This window comes from Furipterus horrens, unplaced genomic scaffold, assembly GCF_987537825.1.
Source record: "Furipterus horrens unplaced genomic scaffold, mFurHor1.1.pri manual_scaffold_3, whole genome shotgun sequence".
Taxonomy (NCBI): domain Eukaryota; kingdom Metazoa; phylum Chordata; class Mammalia; order Chiroptera; family Furipteridae; genus Furipterus; species Furipterus horrens.
This window is the reverse complement of record NW_028327173.1, coordinates 205,748,449-205,765,948: the sequence shown is the minus strand read 5'-3', so window position 1 is coordinate 205,765,948 and position 17,500 is coordinate 205,748,449. Positions and strand designations below refer to the sequence as shown.

Here is a 17,500-nt window from a genome sequence, read left to right as displayed (position 1 = left end):
GGTATAATCTAATGTTCCATGAAGGCTCTTAGGAGGACGGAAGGGTAAGATAGCCAATGTCAGTAGGCCCTGAGTAAGCAGGAGCAGCCTGCACCCTCTCCAGAGTGTTGAGTGCGCTGGGGGACTTTGCACAGTTCTTTTGCCTTTCGAGATTTTTTACTTGGAATTCCAAAGTGGCTTGGTGTGGCTGGACAGTTAGGGTCCTGCCCATGTTACAGATGGGGAAACTGAGGCGAGTGAGGAGGCAGGGTTTTGCAATGAGTTTATGGCACCCCTCGAACCCACACACAGGCCCTTAGCCTCCTGTCCCCACTGTGTGGCGACAAGCCCACAGATACTAGTGTCCTCTGTAAGTTATTAGACAAACTCTGGTGGCGTTTTCGGTATCTGTTAGTGGGCATGCATGTAGTAAGAGTCTGGGTGACTGTGCCCAGTCCTGCCGCTGGAGAGAAATGACTGGGGGCCCCTGCACACTGATGATGGGAGCTTAGGGTGAGAACTTGGGGTGCAGGTAGCTAAGGCTCCATCAGCTCCATCAGCAAGACTGGTGGTCCTAGAGCAGGTCTGGAATCGGAGCCACCCTGGACCTTAGAGCCTCTCTGTCAGACACAGGGTCTTGTCAGCAAGACTGAGGGGGGGATCGGCATCTCTGGTGTCAGCGAGTGGCCCAGGTGACTCAGGCCCAGAGAGGGCGTCATTGTGTTCCCCTCCCAGAACCCCAGAGTCCCAGGAGCCGGGTGGGCGGCTCACTCAGGGGCCCGTGGTCTCTGTGCCCGCAGCCGCATCGAGTGGGTGTGGCTGCACTGGAGCGAGTACCTTCTGGCCCGGGATGAGTTCTACCGCTGGTTCCAGAAGATGACGGTGGTGCTGGAGCCCTCCCTGGAACTGCAGCTGGGCCTGAAGGAGAAGCAGTGGCAGCTGAGCCACGCGCAGGTGCTGCTGCACAACGTGGACAGCCAGGCTGTGCTCCTGGACCGGCTGCTGGAGGAGGCGGCCTCCCTGTTCAACAGGATCGGGGACCCCAGCGTGGATGAAGACGCCCAGAAGAGGATGAAGGCCGAGTACGACGCTGTGAAGGCCAAAGCCCAGGTGGGTGAGCGGCGGTGGGCTTTCCCCTCTACAGCCGTTTCTCCACTTCATCCACCCATCCAGCCACCCCTTTGCTAACTAACCATCTCTCCCCCCACCCACCAACATTCACCTGTCTATCTACCCTCCTGTCTACCCACTCATCCACCCGTATGTACCATTTATACACCCAGAGTCTCTCGGTGACTTATACACACGTGGGTGCTTAACACGTGTGTGGCTGGCCTGCTGACAGATGGGCTCTGGCTTGTTTTCCGCTGCCTCTCCTCCCTCCTCCCCTGCCTCGCCTCCCTCCTCCTGCACTTTCAGCCTCTCCTCTTCTGCCCTCTCTTGCCCTCCCCTCATCCCTGTGCCCATCCTTTGTCCCTGTTCCCTCACCTCATTCTTGCCTTGATTTTTAAACAGCCCATTGAGTTTATTAAGTTCAACTCTTACTCCCATATGTAAGAAATTTGATTCGGTTCTTGATTATGTCCACCATTCTGCTTTTCACTGGATCTCTTTTCCCTAACATCGTGCGCCCCTCCCAGATATGGGCTGTACCTGCAATCATTCTACACACACAGGCTTTACCATCTCCATGTCTCCATCAGAGGCGGCAGGTGGGTGGGGACCGGGGCCTTCTGACGTTAGATTCAAACCGCCGTGTTAGAGGGGACATTTCACTGTGAGAGGAGCTGTAGCTTCCTTCAGATTCCGGAGGGGGCCATGACCCTCAGAAGACTCAGAAGCTACGGAGAGGGGCAAACTCTGTTACTGCCCTTGGCAAGAGAGTTAGCTCCCAATCCCGAGGTCCTTGTCAGTAAAATGGGACCAGCTTTCCTGCGCCCCCCACCCCGACCCCCTGACAGAAGGAAAATCATCTGGCTGCCTCCTAAGCAGGTGGTTCGCACTGCTGTCCAGTAGGCCCTGGAAATTCTCGGTGGCCAAGATGCCTCCTGGTCCCCTGCTCTAAACATGGGATGAAAGGGTCACCTGGCATGAAGGGCTCTCTCAAGGTAGGTGAGAAAGCCACCCCTAGGCAGGCAGCTGAAATGCCCCCAGGGATAGGACTGGGGTGATGCAAGGACCCCTAGAGCCTCCGGCCTGTTCTCAGCGTGGGGAGGGTCCCTGGGGTGTTACCATAGTCTGCTTGGGCTTCTACGATGGAAGTCACGGACCAGTGGCTTCTACAGCAGGAATCCATAGTCTGGAGGCTGGAAGGCTGATATCAGGGTGCTGGGCCTCTCGGTTTTGGGTGAGGGGCCCGTCTTGGCTTGCAGACTGCTGCTTTCTCATTGTGTCCTCACACGGCAGAGAATGCAAGGGACAGCAAGCACCATGCTGCCACTTCTTATGAGGGCACTAATCCCGTCGTGGGGACCCCACCCTCAGGGCCTCATTTAACCCCCATCACCCCCCGAAAGCCCCATCTCCAAATACCATCACCTTGGGGGGTTAGGGCTTCAACATAAGAAGTTGGTGGGGACACACAATTCAGTTTGTAGCAGATGCTGTCTGTATTAACAGTCATCCTTCCCCAATAAAAGCCCATTTCAGCAATGCTCATACTAGTTAGCAGGCCATTAATTTCACCTCTGAAAATCCAGTTTTGACGTCTACTATATTAATTTGCAAAGCATCTGGTGTCAATGGGGCCAGGACCACAGAAGCGCTATGGGGGCCACCTCTGGGCTGGTGGCCTTTGTGGCCACGCCCCTGGAAGGAGATTCTTGGTTAGGGCACCTGGCCCAGCCAGGAGTGAGCAATAGCACACTGTCAACTCAAAGCACTCTCGAAGGTCAAGAAGAAAGAGAGCGGGCTGGTAGCCAGTAGGGTCTTGCTTGTTTATTTTGTTTGAATGTTTTTAATTCAGCAATTCCATTTTCTGAAGGGCCAGGGGAATGGTAGCGTCCTCTGCCCGCCTGCTTCCCGCCCTCAAAGGAAGTGTGAGTGCCCAGTCATGAATCAAAGCCGGCCGTGTAGCCTGTGCAGGGCATAGATCCGCACTGCCTTTCTTAGTTGGTCGGGTTTTGACGTCCTTGACAACTCTGCTGGCCACAGATGGTATAATTGTTTGGTCTAACGGGAGAAGGTCGAGCACTCTCCCATTTGTCACTGCTGTCATCCGCTGCTATGGCTGCGGCGGCGGCGGCAGCTGAATTGTGCTCTGTGATCGCTCTGCCTGGCACGGAGTGCGTCTGGATGGCTGCCCTACTCGGCTGCGGGCCTGTCTGGGTCTGCTCCCTGTCACCGAGGCTTTTATTTACTCTGGATTTGCCTGGGTTGCCAGCACCTCATCGCTCACCCACTCACGGAGCTGCTGGCCGGTATGTTCACTGCGGGGGTGGCTTCACTACCACATTTATAACCATCAGCGTCAGCCGGGGCCAGCGTCTGTTCTCTGCTAGTCATTCCCGACCCCCTTGGTGTCGTAAATGAGCCTTTGCCGGTGGATGGAGAAGCTCTGGATGGTCACAGGCAATCCTGTAGGAAGGAGAAGCCCGCAAGGGCGACGTGAAGGAGCCAGGCACTGTCCCTTGGTCCACTTTTGGAACTTCAACAGCAGTGTGTTCGTGCTGCTATTGAAGCTCTGGGCCTCACGTCCATTGCTGGGAGGTTTCTCAGCTCTTCCCTGAGGACTTGGTCTTGTGCCTTGCTTTCCCCATCTCTAAAATGGGGCTATTTCCCCCTGCTTGTAATGGTTGCAGCAAAGGTTTAAATGAATTAATTAGTATTTCTCGATTCGGCGAGGAGCTTCTCAAAGGGAGGTGTAGGCATGTACAGAGAGCAGCGAAGTGTCTGAGTCTGTCCACGATCCCAGTCGAGGCCTTCTGACTTTGTTTCGTACGTGCTCAGAGTCTTCCTGGACATGGCCTGGCTCCGTGGCCGGAGCGGAGGTCCGCAAACTGCAGCGCAGGGGCCGAATCCAGCCCACCTCCTGATTTTGCCTGGCCTGTGAGCTAAAAATGGTTTCTATGTTTTCGAATGATTGCGGGGAAAATACAGACCAGAATATTCCATGACATGTGAAAATAGGAATTCAAGTTTGCGTGTCCACGTGTCAGCGTCAGGAGGCTACAGCCAGCCCTGGCGTGTTTGTCGTGGCTGCTTGTCTGAGCTGCAGCAGCAGGAGCAGCGCATGGGAGGCTGAGTAGCTGCCATGGTCACCCCCGGTCGGGGAACGGCGAACGGGCTGCAGGCGGCCGGCCCCTGGTCCAGAGCCCTGACTCGCCGTCCCGCACATGCCGTTTAAGCCCTGTGTCTAAGGCCCCGTGAGAGTTATGTGACCTCCCAACATCAGTTTGGACATCTGCATAATGGGAGGGTTCTGTGACTGTAGCGAAGATTAAATACGATCATGCTTGTCAGGTTCCAGGCCCGTCGCCAGTGCTTATTAGATGGAAATCCCCTCTTCCCTTTCCTCGACTCCCCTTGAAACATCCCCGCCACCGCCCTGCTGGCAGGCACTCCCTGTGGAGTCTTCCTGCCGCCCAGAGCCTGCCCTGAGCCGGAGCGGGGAGACCAGCCGCCAAGGGGTGGCCTGTCTGTAGGGAGCTCTTGGTTCCCCCAGCAGGAGCTTCCACAGCAGGAAGGCCGTTTACTCGGCCTGGGGCAGCACACACTTCTCCAGGAAGGGAGGGTGCTGGAGGTTAGTGCTCCCAGAGCACAGGGACAGCACGTGACAATAAACAATGGCTCACAGTCATTTGGCACTCACTAAGCTGCCTGGTGCTGTCCTTGGGTTATGGGAGCTCTGACTCACTTAGTCCCATGGCACCTCAATCGCCCCAGGGAGGCAGGGACTGCCATTCACCCCGCCCTACAGATGGAGAGACTCAGGCACAGGGGGTTAATCACACGCCATGGAAGGGTTTAAAGAGATGCTGCTATGATTTGAAAAACGGAGTCCCTAGGCACACAGTAGGTCTTATATCAGGAACACTGTTATTTTCCCAATGCCAGTCGCCCTCAGACTGCTGTCTTGTCCCTATGTGGTTAGAACTTCAGTGAGGCTGTCTGAAAATAGAGATGACTCCAATGCATGCAAGTAACATGGCCTCCCTCATGAGGAAACAGGCAGCTTGCCGTTTGTTTGCACGCCTGGCGGACACCCTGCCACCCAGCCTCACCTCCTGGGTTTGAATCTCAGTGCTTTCCCAGGCAAGGGGTGGCCTCGGATGAGTCATTTCACCTCCCTAGGCCTCAGTGTCCTTGTCTGTTACACTGGGTTCATAACATGGCCTGAGAGGGGCTGCCTGGGAGAGTTCCATGACATGACAATGCCCCTAAAGTCCCCGAAGTGGTTCTGGCCCCTTGGTGAGCCCTCGGTGACAGTGTTAGGTAGCAGCAGTTGCGGTGGCCAGACCCCCGTCTTGAGTGCCGTTCCCAGGACATGGTAGGAAAGATAGCCGGCTGTCTCTAGGGGACAAGCCCAGCCCTGATGTGCTCTGGTCTCCAAAGCTAAGAGTCTCTTGGCTTATTGCTAACAAGCTGGTGGAGCGTGCCTGGGATCTCTTTATTCCCAGCCAGAGGGCCTGGGCTTGGTTGCATCCCGTATCCCCTACACACACACACACACATGCACAGACACGTGTGCTGGCCTCGGAGGCCAGGGCGGCCAGGCTGGAGGCCCTCATGGCCAGTGACTCTCCTCCCTCCCACAGGACAGAGTGGGCCTGCTGGAGCAGGTGACCCGGGAGCACGAGCGTTTCCAGGCCAATGTGGACGAGTTCCAGCTGTGGCTGCAGGCGGTGGTGGAAAGGGTGCATGGCTGTGTGGGGCGGAACTGCAAGCTGACCGACACGCACCGTCTCTCTGAGCTGCAGGTAACTCGGCTGTGTCTGCACCCCGCGGCCACCGAGGGAGCCCGCGCGTGGGGCGAGCTCTGTGTTAGAGTTCATTTAACAGGGTGGTGCCGGGGGCCGGAGGAGATACACACACCCACGGACCACAGATGCCGGGTGAGGAAAAGCGTGGCGCCTAGTGACCAACGTTTGGGGCCGTGGCTGGCTGCTTTGTGGAAAGCTCTGAGCCAGCAGGGCATTGAGAAACCCCAGGCCACAGCAGCATGGTCTAGATGGGTAGGTCTCAAATAGGGGACATTTGGCAATGTCTGGAGACAGTTTTGGTTGTTATAATTGGGGGTGGGGGAGCCCCTGGCATCTAGTGGGCAGGGACCAGAGATGCTGCTAAGCACCCTGCAATACACGGCACAGCTCTCACGACAGAGAACACAATGTCAGCAGGGCTGAGGGTGAGAAAGCCTAGGACAGGCGGCAGGTCGGCCGAGGGGAGAGGCCGGCTCCTCTCCTGCCTTCCTGGCGTGCTGTGACCGCAAATCAACTTCTGACTCCCTCTGAAAAGGAAGTGGGCAGATCCTCTTCAATAATTCAAGAACCACTCTATAATTTTTGCTACAGTTATACAGCACCTGTGCCATTTATTAAATATTTGTATTTAAATGGACTCACTTTACAAAAAAGCAATGAACAATGACTAATATAAGGATGTTCACAGCAACCTTGTTCATAATGGCCCCATACTGAAAACCACCCAGATTTTTATCAGCAGAGTATTAGATAAACAACCCATCAGAATGTTATCTATTGGATAAATGTAATGTCACGTATATATGAAGGAATGTAACTCACAATAAAAAGGAATGAAATACTGATATATATGACAGCATGGAAAAATCTAAAAAAATATTATGCTGAGAGAAGCCAGTTTCAAAAGGTAACATATTTTATGATTTCAAATAAGTTCTAGAATTTTCCAGAGGGTTAGAAATGCTGTGTGTTTTGATAATAGTGTGGACTACATGAGCATGCATATTTCTCAAAAATTCTTTGAACAGTAACACCTAAGGTCTATATTACTTTACTCCATGTAAACTACCTTCAATAAAAAGGTTAAAAAATATTTTAAGGCATTTTCAAATAAAAAAATTTAAAGGTGTTTATATAACAGTATTTTTTAAAAATTAAAAGCTGATGACCATCTATTAAAAAAAGAAACCTGGTATCATTGTCATAAATGGATAATCAGCACTCATTTATAATTAGCGGGCAACCATACAAATTAATATCATGAAACCAAATGGGGTCATTAGGGTCCATTTGGCTCCCTACTGCTGCTGCTGGAGACTCTGGGCCTGAGGCTGCCTCTGTCTGTGTCAAAACAGCAGATGAACAAATGACAGGAGAGTCTTAATGACAGAGAAGCTTCCGACAAGAGACTTGCTCCTTGACTGAATGAAATGACTGGTAAAAGTTGTGGGCAGGGAATTGCACCATCCGGTTGTGAGTCAGGGTCATTAAGGCACACAGTCTGCCCCTTGGAAAGGTGTCCCTGGCTCTACGCCAGGAATCTAGGAATCCATCCTCAGCCTGACGTTCCCCTCGCGTTTTTTTCCATCCACTCTCCCCTTTAGGACATCGCCAAAGATTTTCTCAGGGGTGAGGAGACTTTGAAGCGGCTGGAGGAGCAGGCGGTGGGGGTCATCCAAAATACCTCCCCTTTGGGTGCAGAGAAGATCACCAAGGAACTAGAGACGATGCGGGAAGTTCTGGAGAAGCTTCGAGTGGTCCAGGAGGAGGAGGAGGGGCAGCTGCGGGGCCTGCTCAAGTCCAAGGGAGCCTTTGAGCAGCAGAGGAAGCATCTGGAGGCCGAGCTGGGAGAGTTCAGGAAGGACCTGCAGAGGCTGGCCGAGGAGGGCCTGGAGCCCGCGGCGAAGGCGGGGACTGAGGACGAGCTGGTGACCCGCTGGAGACTCTACTCGGTGAGCAGTGTTTGGCTAAGCCACGGCAGTCCAGGCGGCGTGTGTGCCCTGGGCTGTCACCACTGGGCGCTCCTCTACGTGGTGGGAGAGTCCCAACAAGCCCGAGACACACTCACACTGGTTTTCCCAAAGTTGGGTGTTTGTACCCATTTTCCAGATGAGGAAACTGAGGCCTGGAGAGATTTCCACTATCATCCCTATCACTATTTATTAACTCAGTGGGCTCACTCAATGTCAGTTCCATTAGGGGAAATATCTGGAAGAAACACCACCCAGACCCACTGCATTGCATTGTGGCTGTTTTTCTCTTTCTTCTCATGTTTGCCCATTTGTAAAACTATTTTTGTGCACATGGGGGCACGGCACACGTGATCTTGGGGCTCGCTCAGAACCGCCCAGTGGACCGGATTCCTCTGCAGTCAGCTTCATACACAGGGACTTGTGTCCCCTTTAGCCCTGTCTGTCTGCCTTGGCTCGAGGTGGAGGTGCCGGGCAGTGGTTCACAGCGGGGACTTCGGGATCAGACTGCTGGGTTCAAGTCCTGGGTCCTCGCTTTGCCACTGGGGTGACTTTGGGAGAATTACTCTCCTCTCAACTAAACGTCAAGTGGGGATGTTACTAATAGGACCTCCTCCCGCCCCCGCCAGTTCTCTAGGAACATGTGAAAACAAACAGTGCTCAGGACAGCACCTTCCAAATCGTCAGTGCTCAGCATCCTGCTTTCACTGTGAGTTCAGAGGGGGGAGGTCAAAGGGAACAAGGTTGGGAGGGGAGGCCTGGGCGCCCTGCCACAACCGCAGCCACCGCAGCCGTGTGCCTCTGGCTGGCGGTTTCAGGAAACCTTTTCCGAAGCAGGAGGCTGACCAGAGGCTCCCTGTCACACCTGATTCAGGCGTTGCCTCAACTCTGATTAAGTCCTGACTAACCGGAAATCAGTAAAAGGGAATTTTGGAATTTATTACTAGAGACTTTTGTTCTTAAACCAGCCCCGGTGTAGTTACTGTTTGCTCTTCTTATGACGTGTCCAGTAGCAAGGAGCAGTCACACCTGACCCACTCAACCCAGCTGTCTGGGCGCCCGGGGACCAGGCCAGGCGTGTGGCTGCAAAGCCACGGGACCTGCTGTGGGCTGGGACTGCCCTGGCCCAGCAGAGCAGGGAGGGCCAAGTGCTCCGATCCCCCCTTGCGCCGAGAAGGAAGTGCGGACTGCTTTCCCTCTTTTGAGAAAGGTGCGGGCCGCAGGTGTGTCGGGGCCGGGACAGGTTCATCCTCAGAGCAAAACAGTGCGGCCATTGCTTCCGCAGCACATGCTGCTCTGTCCCGCACCACCCAGGGCAGGGTCACTGTCACTCACGATCCCCCTTTTATAGATGGGGAGACGGGCCACGGAGAGTTCCAGGATGGGCGGGGTGGAACGCAGTCCCGGGATGTGGTTCGGCGGCGCTCCGTGGAACTATCCCTGCGGCCCTTTTAGGTCATTGTGCCCTTTGGTGCTGAAGAGGCAGCTAAAGAGCCAGGGGGCCTGACTCCAATGTCAGGTGCACCTGTTACCAGCCCTTCAAAGTCAGAAAACACTTAGGCAGGGTTTCCTTGTGTTCGAAGTAGGGACACGCACACTTACCTTCCAGAATCACTGAGAGGCTAAAATGTAAGAGACCCCAGAGCACCCAGCACGGTGTCACTGTTCCCAGACATTAGTGGTTTGTATTATTAGGGCCAGTATGTGTGACAGTGCTTTGAGGCAGGTGACGCCAAGAGCAAAGCCAGCTTGACGAGAGGACCCGGATCGGGAGGTGGGGGAGCGGGGGCTGAGTCCCTGCCCTTGGCAACAGTTTTCTCCCTGGGGGGCCTACTCCCACCAGCCATGCTCATCCCCCTGAACACATACCCTGTCCTGTCCCGGGACCTCACCGCCCCCCTCGGGGGATTTTTGCTACAGGCAACGCGGGCGGCACTGGCCGCGGAGGAGCCCCGGGTGGACCGGCTGCAGGCCCAGCTGAAAGAGCTCATGGTCTTCCCCCAGGATCTCCAGTCTCTCCCTGACAGTGTCATCGCTGCCATCCAGGAGTTCGAGAGGTATGGGGGGCTGAGGGCGGGGCTCAGGGCCTCTGTCCCCACCTGATGCTGTCCCTAGGACGCGGGCTTGCTTTCTCTTGCAACCTGGTAACTTCAGTAATTCTTGTGCCTCTCGAGGGCTGGCTGTCACAGGGTCTCACTCAGGTTAGTCACTATCCACTTGGATAGTATTTTACGTTTTGCTCCCCCAGAGACGCCTGAGTTTGCTCTCCACCATGCTAAGGGGCTCACTCACCCATTTCCACCGAGTCTCTCTGTGCAGCTCAGTACTGGAGCTGTGTCCACAGCGTCATGGCCCAAGGGGAGGACTTTTCAATAGACAGACACTCACCCACGCCTGCTGATGGTGCCGACGGAAGCCTCGGGGCCCATCCCCACCCCGGCCTCCGCCTCCCCCTCGGCCCATGGGCGTGGGCACAGCAGGTCTCCACTCTCCTAGCTCAGCACAGACCAGCAGACCGAACAGCCCCCCCGCCATGCCGCTAAACACAGGGTTAACTTGGAATCTGGGGCTATTCTCAGTCCGTGAGCCTCGGAGTTATTTAGAACACAGCAGTTTCATTCCTCTGCCTGATCCTGGGCTTCCTCCAGAATGAACTTGGGGAGATCCCCCCTTGCTGTGTGTCTCTGATCCCACACTGTGTTCAGGCCCCACTTCTGGACATTCAGAGCAGTGGCCCGGATCCCCGGGGGATCTCAACATGGAGTGGGAGGGGCGCTTGCATATTCTGTGCACCAAGCAGGCTGTGGGACAGGGTGGCCCTCCCATTGCTCTTGTGAGGGTATCAGGTGCTGGTTATCTATGGCTGGGTGCTGAATATTGCATTTGAAAAATTATTGGTAAGAGTTATATTTCGGTGTAGCATGGTGGTCTCTTAAGCAAGGATTTTTCTTGCTTCCACGAGGTCCCCAGGGGCAAGCAGTCCCTGTCTCCGGGCTCCATAGTTGCTCTTTGGAGCTTGATGTGCCTGGTCAGGAAGCTGGGCTGCGGGTCCGTTTAAGGACCGGCTTCTTTCCAGTGTGCTTCTCTCTGGAGGGCATATCGCTCATGGCCTGGGTGATAGCAGCGGGGCCACCCTGGGAGCGGCACACGCTGGGCTCCCGGGAGGTCTGGGCATGGCCGCACCCCTGGACTGACCCTGCTCTCTCTGGGTTCTCCGCGCAGCATGAAGGGGAAGAGCACCAGGCTGCGCAATGCCGCGGGGACAGAGCTGTGGCAGCGCTTCCAGCGGCCGCTGCAGGATCTGCAGCTATGGCGGGCCCTGGCCCAGCGGCTCCTTGACGTCACCACCAGCCTGCCTGACCTGCCCTCCATTCACACCTTCCTGCCGCAGATCGAGGTAACCGTGGTTCTGCCAGTGGGGGGCAGGGGGGCTGACCCGTGGGGCTGGGGAGGCCGCCACCAAGCGTGGCATCTCAGGCATTCTCCCAGGGAAAGGCGTGTTCCTGGGTCCTCTGCTTATCTGGTAAGGCTCACTGCAAACATGCCTGGCATAGGAATCCTGTGTGCCCAGGAAATATCGACACTCGTCATCAGAGACAAAGGTCATCCTCAGAAGACAAAACCCAGTGTCTGGTGTGACCCCAGGACTCTGCGCTGAGTCCCCCACACCCTTTCCCTTCAGGACCCCACTGCGGGCAGTCCTCTGGTGGGAGCAGGAGCAATGAGAGCACATGACCTTTACCATGTTAGGAGGCATGTGACAAGTGACAGGAAACCTGATCAATGGTAGCTTAAAACACAGAGCCCTTCAGGCAGCCCCCGGGCTGGCGTGATAGCTTGACAGTGTCATTCAGGACCCAGGCTCCTCTAGCTCTGAGCCACGTCTCCCTTCACGGCCCCACGATGGCAGGTTGCTGCTGCCAGCATGCGTCCTCGCGTGCTCAGGAACGTCTGTGCAGGAAGGAACGGCGTGGGAGCCAGAGGACTCTCCATCTGCCTTTTCCAGCGGGGAGGCGAATGCTCCTTCCCAGAACCGCCAGCAGACTCCCCTTACATCTCACTGGCCAGCCCAGGCCACATGACCGTCCCTGGACCCATCCCTGGCTGAGGATGATGGGATTACCATGTCTGGCTGGGACCCATTGTAGTCGTAATCCTAGAACCTGGAAACCTGCAATTTGCTACCGAAACAAGATCCTGGTGGTTTGGTGAGGAAGAAGGAGGAGTGGCCGCGGGGCAAGCAGCCGACAGCGTCTGCCCCAAACGCCTGCCACCGTGGTGGCTCTGATTTGCCGGTAAACACTGCCTGGGCTACGTGGAGCTCTGAAGTCCGCTAAGTGCTTCCAGGTCCAAAGACTCCTAGACACTCAGAGTGGAAGCAGGCACAGGAGTATCAGGAGTGTCAGCCCCGTTTTATATTCATTTCCATTCTGATGATAAAAGTCATGTCTACTTGGAGAATGTAAAGATTTGTGGCGAAAACCAGGAGCCCTCACTGGTGTTCCCACAAGCCACAGGACCCTGTGACGTGCCGGGCACTTTCTCCATCTCCTTTCCTGTCCAGCCTGGTGTAGGCCAGGGTTTGCCCCTCCTCACCCTAGAGCACGCGCCTCAGCTGTAGACCAGGGTCTCCCTCATGGTTTTCCACTCGGGAGCAAGTGTTTGTCTGTCCATATTGGTTATGATGCAGACCATGGCCTTTTCTGCTGGGGGTCCTGTGGGCTCCCCTCCCCTCATGCTCCGAAGGTTGATGGTCTATCTTTTTGCGGCACTCCTCGGGGATCCCCAAAGTGAATTTCATATGTGCCACAAACCTCCATTTTAGGCCACACAATCCCAAATACACCCTTTTCTTCTGATGAGAATTCATGTAGCCATTTCCGTGAGATACGGTCATCAACAGATCGAAGCTTTAATTAATTAATTAATTAATTATAATTTCTGTGTATTTGAGATCGTATTATTTAGTTATAGCCACTGATATGTCCACTCTACACATATGAGCTTATTCTCAGCATCATTTAAAACTGTTCCGAAAAGTCACCATTTTAATGGCTGCATAATATTCCATTTGTGGGCATGCCATAATTTATTGGATGTATCACAGGTATTTAGGTTGTTTCCAGTTTTCATTGCCATAATTAATATAGGTCGACTATCTATGTACACAGATTTTTGTCTTCATTTCTATCATTTTTCTCCTCACTTTGCTGAGGGACTCGGGCCGGGAAGAGGTTAGAGCACTTGTTCAAGGTCAAGCCACTCAAGAGAGGCAGAGCCAGGGCCAGCATGGTGAGCTCTAGACTTTCATCTAGTGCTCTTGTCCCTGTTTTCACATTGGTTCCTGGAAACAGCTTTGTGAGTTAAGCTGAACAATCTTATTAAAATTATCTGACTGTTGAGGAAACCAAGTCTCCCAGAGGGGAAGCCACTTGCTCAAGGTCACCGAGTCATTATGGCTTTGACTCAAGCCTGTCTGGCTCAACGACAAGTGAATTTCCGTCCTGTCCTTCCCACTGGGACAGAAAGCAAACCGGGACCTCCTTGAGGTGGGAGCAAGAGGACCTGTCTTTCTAGAGGGTAACCCGGACTCCCAGTGCAGGGGTTTCATGGGCAGTGGGTTGGAACAAGTCGGGCCAGAACTTCGGTTTGTTCATGTTTGGATACTGTTTGCTGGCTGGGAGTCTGTCTTGTATTGCTGTCACCAACCTGCCCGGGCGGCATGGGTGTCACAGACCGGGCCTCAAGCTACCAGCCCTGTCTTTTCTTGACTCAGCTCCTACGTCTAATCTCCGAGTGGCCTGTGGATCTGCAGAATTCCTCCAGAACTGAAACTCTGAGCCCCCACAGTTAGGGTGATTGTCACAAAATACAGAAGCTGGGTGGGTTAGAGCAACAGAAATGCATTCTCTCACAGTTCTGGGGAATGGAAGTCCAAAATCAGGGTGCCAGGAGGGCTTTGCTCTCTCCAAGGGCTCCTGGGCAGCGCCCTGTCTCGCCTCTCCCAGCCACTGGTGTTCCTGGGCTTGTAGGTCCCATCCCTGCCTCTGTCGTCACATGGACATCTTGTCCCCATGTGTTGTCACATCGTGCGCAAGTGCATCTGGGTCCACATTTCCTCTTTTAAGTAGGGCACTGGTCATACCGGTGACACCCTAGTGACCTCACTTGACCTTGGCTACCTCTGTACAGACCCTGTCTCTAAAGGTCACATTCTGAGCTTGTGGGGGGAGGGTTAAGACTTCACCATACCTTTTTTGGGGGGAGGACACAATTCAGCCCTTTAATAACAGCTGAGAAGAGCTGTTGGTTGTGTGTCCACCATGGGTCTTGCTCTGTTCAGTGTTTTGTAGGCATCGTCCCATTTAAGCTCCATGACAACCCCTTGAGCTGGGGTGTGACCACCCCTATGTTACCGATGAGAAAGCTGAGGCTCAGAACTGCCCACAGCCTCCCAGCTAGTATGTAATCCAATTCATCATGATGACAACTCCCTGGCCTGCATTCTTAACCCCGTGATACTATGTCTGGGTTTGGTGAAAAGGGGCTGCAGATGACCCGTACCTAAAGAGGTTTGACCCCGTTAGAGGTGTGGCTGATCACAGAGCACACGCCCTCATTCACAGGACATGCCAGTCCAGCTGTGTCAGCTGTGTTTATGCCGCCCTTCCTCCAGGGACCCCCTCTACTCTTATCAATACTGCTTCCTCTGAGGAGCCTTCTCAGACTTCCCCAACAAGGAAATCCACTTCTGCCGTGAACACCCACAGCGCTTGGTGGAAACTTTGCCTAGGAAAACACTCACTTTTTGCCTCCAATGCAGTTACCTACTGGGGTTGGGGTCTTTGTTCTTTCCATCCCAGCCCTGTGCCTAGCTCAGCATCTCAGTATCATCATTGTAATAATCTTAGGACTCTGACCAGCCGGCAACAAAACCCCTGGCCTCCGGGGTCCTGGGGCTTACCTGAAGCAACTGGTTAGTCAGCAGGAGCCTGAGGCTTGGCACAGGGCTTGGGGGCAGAAAGAGTGAGTGTAGGCTGGGAATGTGGTCAGGGCAGGCTTCCTGGAGGAGGTGGGGCCTGGGCTGTCCAGAGTTCAGGCTGTGTGGGAGGAGCAGCTGTCCATTACAAGGAAGCTTCTGAGTCCCCTTTAGATCTCCTTTTCACCTGGCGAGCTCCTGTGTATCATGACTCCATTCAGGTGCCACCTCCTGTGGGGAGCCTTCCTGAATTCCCCCTGACTGTGCTCCCGTAGGCCCTTAGCCCCTCACAATGTCCCAAGCACCACCTAGGAGGTGGCCCACTTCTGTTGGTGAAGGGAATCACGGAGTGGAGGGTCAGACTGGTTTGATTTGGGCTCTGCTGCAGTGGTGATGCCTGATTCTGGGAGGTTGAGGCCAGCAGGTAGCTGGGGCTGCTGCGGGCCAGGTGAGCGAGGCTGAGGGTGCCCATGGTCAGTGGCAGTGGCGATGGAGAGGATACGATTTCCAAGACATGTAGGTGGTGGAATTCTTGCTCAGGCTTTGACAGTAGATGAATGTGGGGGGCGAGAGAGGGATCAAGCTGACCCTGAAATCCAGGGCCTCTGTAGTGCCTTCTGCCAGCCTGCTTCTCGTGTTTGCCGCTGCCTCTGACCCAGCACAAGGGTGCAGCTGCCTAGGAGTCGCGCCGGAGCAGCTGTGCTCCTGGCGCAGTTTCCAAGCTCCGTCCTGCCCTGTCCTGCTCTGTGGTTAACGGCGACCCGTGTCCCTCCGCAGGCAGCCCTGGCGGAGAGCTCCCGCCTGAAACAGCAGCTGACCGTGCTGCAGCTGAAGAATGACCTGCTGGGCAGCGTCTGCGGCGAGGACAGGGCAGCCGCCCTCCTGGAGCAGGCGGCGAGTTCTGTGAGGGACAGAGACCTCTTGCACAACAGCCTTCTGCAGAGGAAAAGCAAACTGCAGGTGAGCCCCGCTGCTGTCTGCCGGCCCTGGCCCTGGGGCCCTGCCGGAGGACGGGGCCATCCTGTCCAGGATGGGCAGCCCCACGTTCTGATCTCAGCTCCACCCAGTGCCACAGGGTGGCCCTGGGCACGTCCCTTTGGCCCCTACAATCTAAGGTTCCTCGTCTATAAGCTGCGTAGGGTTATTGTGCAATCCTTCTAACTGGGCTTCTGACCACCTATCTGCCCGCGAGTCCCCTCTCTATACTGTAGTCACGGAATTGTTTTTCACAGAGAGCTAGGGAGTGCCAAGTAAGAAAATGCAGAGACAAAGAATTTAAGCTTTTAACCACCAGTCAACTGGAAACTATTATCAGCATCACGTTTCTAAATGTGACCGCACTAAATCAAAGCTGTAATGTGGCCTGCTGCAGACAGTTCATTCTTTATGTTACAAATGTTTGCTGAGCATCTGGTGGTGGTGATGATGATGATGATGATAGCTGTGGTCTATGGGGCACTGATGGGGGGCCCGGCACCTGCTCAGTGCTTCACAGCCATGACCTCGCTGATCCAAGTAGCAAACATTCTAGGGTTTGCAGGGCAGATGGTCTCAGCTGCAGCATCTCAACTCTGCCACTGTAGCATGAGAGCTACTGCAAATTAATGGGCATGGCTGTGTTCCAATAAAACTTTATTGATAAAAACAGGCCTCTGAGGGGAACTTGGGGTGTATGGTACAGATGTAGTCTGCCAGTCCCTGTTCTAGTGGGCAGAACAGCTGTATGTGAGGACACTTTGGTGACTCTGAGGAGGGGTGTTCAATCCCCCCAAGAGCTCTGGGAAGGCTTCCTGGAGGCGGTGATGCCTGAGTGCGCATGAGCAAGCCAGGAGAAGGCTGAAGAAAGCACCTGGGTTGTGAGGAAAGCTCTTAATTTGTGTGCTGCCCATTTTGTGTCTCCCCAGAGCCTGCTCGCTCAGCACAAAGACTTCGGGGCTGCTTTTGAGCCCCTGCAGAGAAAGCTCTCGGACCTGCAGATCAGGGTCCAAGCCGAGAATGGGCTTCAGCGGGACCTTCCTGCGAAACAGGCCCAGCTGTCAAGGTTGCAGGTAAGGGGTCTGTGGGGCTGAGTCTCCTCTGCTCAGGTGCTCAGCTGCACCCCGAAGCCGTTCCCCTTCTTGGCAGTGACTGGCAAAGCAGCGGCCAGCCCCAGCCAGATGCTTGGACCCTCCCTTGAGATCTGATCTTTCATCTCTGCTGAGCGACATGATGGTTCCCAGTCTCAGCAGGGCCCTTAGCCCCCCCAGACTGCTGATTCTCGAGCTTAAGAACCTGATAAGCTGCCTGTGGTTCCAAAGTCTAATGCTGATCTTGTTTTTAAAGTTGCTTTGCTAAGTGTTCCTAATGAGTCCAGAGGCCTTCAGTTAAAATAAACCTGCTGGGGCATTAAGACTAAATGTTTTAAAACACACGTGGATTGTACGTCAGCTGCTCATTAATAATTGTTGGCTGGATGAGGCGCTGCTGGCTTTTTAACAATTATTTTTCAAAACCCAAGCACAGCTTGTACCTACATTGAGAGTATTCTTTGGAAGACATTAAAAATGGTGCATTTGGGGCTTTCACACTGAAGCTGGCATGGGATTCTTCATCACGAGAGGTGCCCATTGAGCGGGTCCAGCTGTGTGTCCCTCAGTTTATTCTCATGGTGT

General features: G+C 54.4%; 1 protein-coding gene across 1 annotated transcript in view; it reads left to right on the top strand.

Annotated features, from left to right (window-relative positions):
• SYNE3 (spectrin repeat containing nuclear envelope family member 3) overlaps positions 1-17,500 on the top strand; it is a 73,304-nt gene that overhangs the window by 36,564 nt on the left and 19,240 nt on the right. The window contains exons 4-10 of the mRNA XM_090271362.1: positions 780-1,089; positions 5,736-5,897; positions 7,505-7,852; positions 9,791-9,927; positions 11,093-11,267; positions 15,627-15,809; positions 16,754-16,897. Of these exons, the coding sequence (XP_090127488.1) occupies positions 780-1,089; positions 5,736-5,897; positions 7,505-7,852; positions 9,791-9,927; positions 11,093-11,267; positions 15,627-15,809; positions 16,754-16,897 (1,459 nt within the window). The remainder of the gene's footprint in view (positions 1-779; positions 1,090-5,735; positions 5,898-7,504; positions 7,853-9,790; positions 9,928-11,092; positions 11,268-15,626; positions 15,810-16,753; positions 16,898-17,500) is intronic.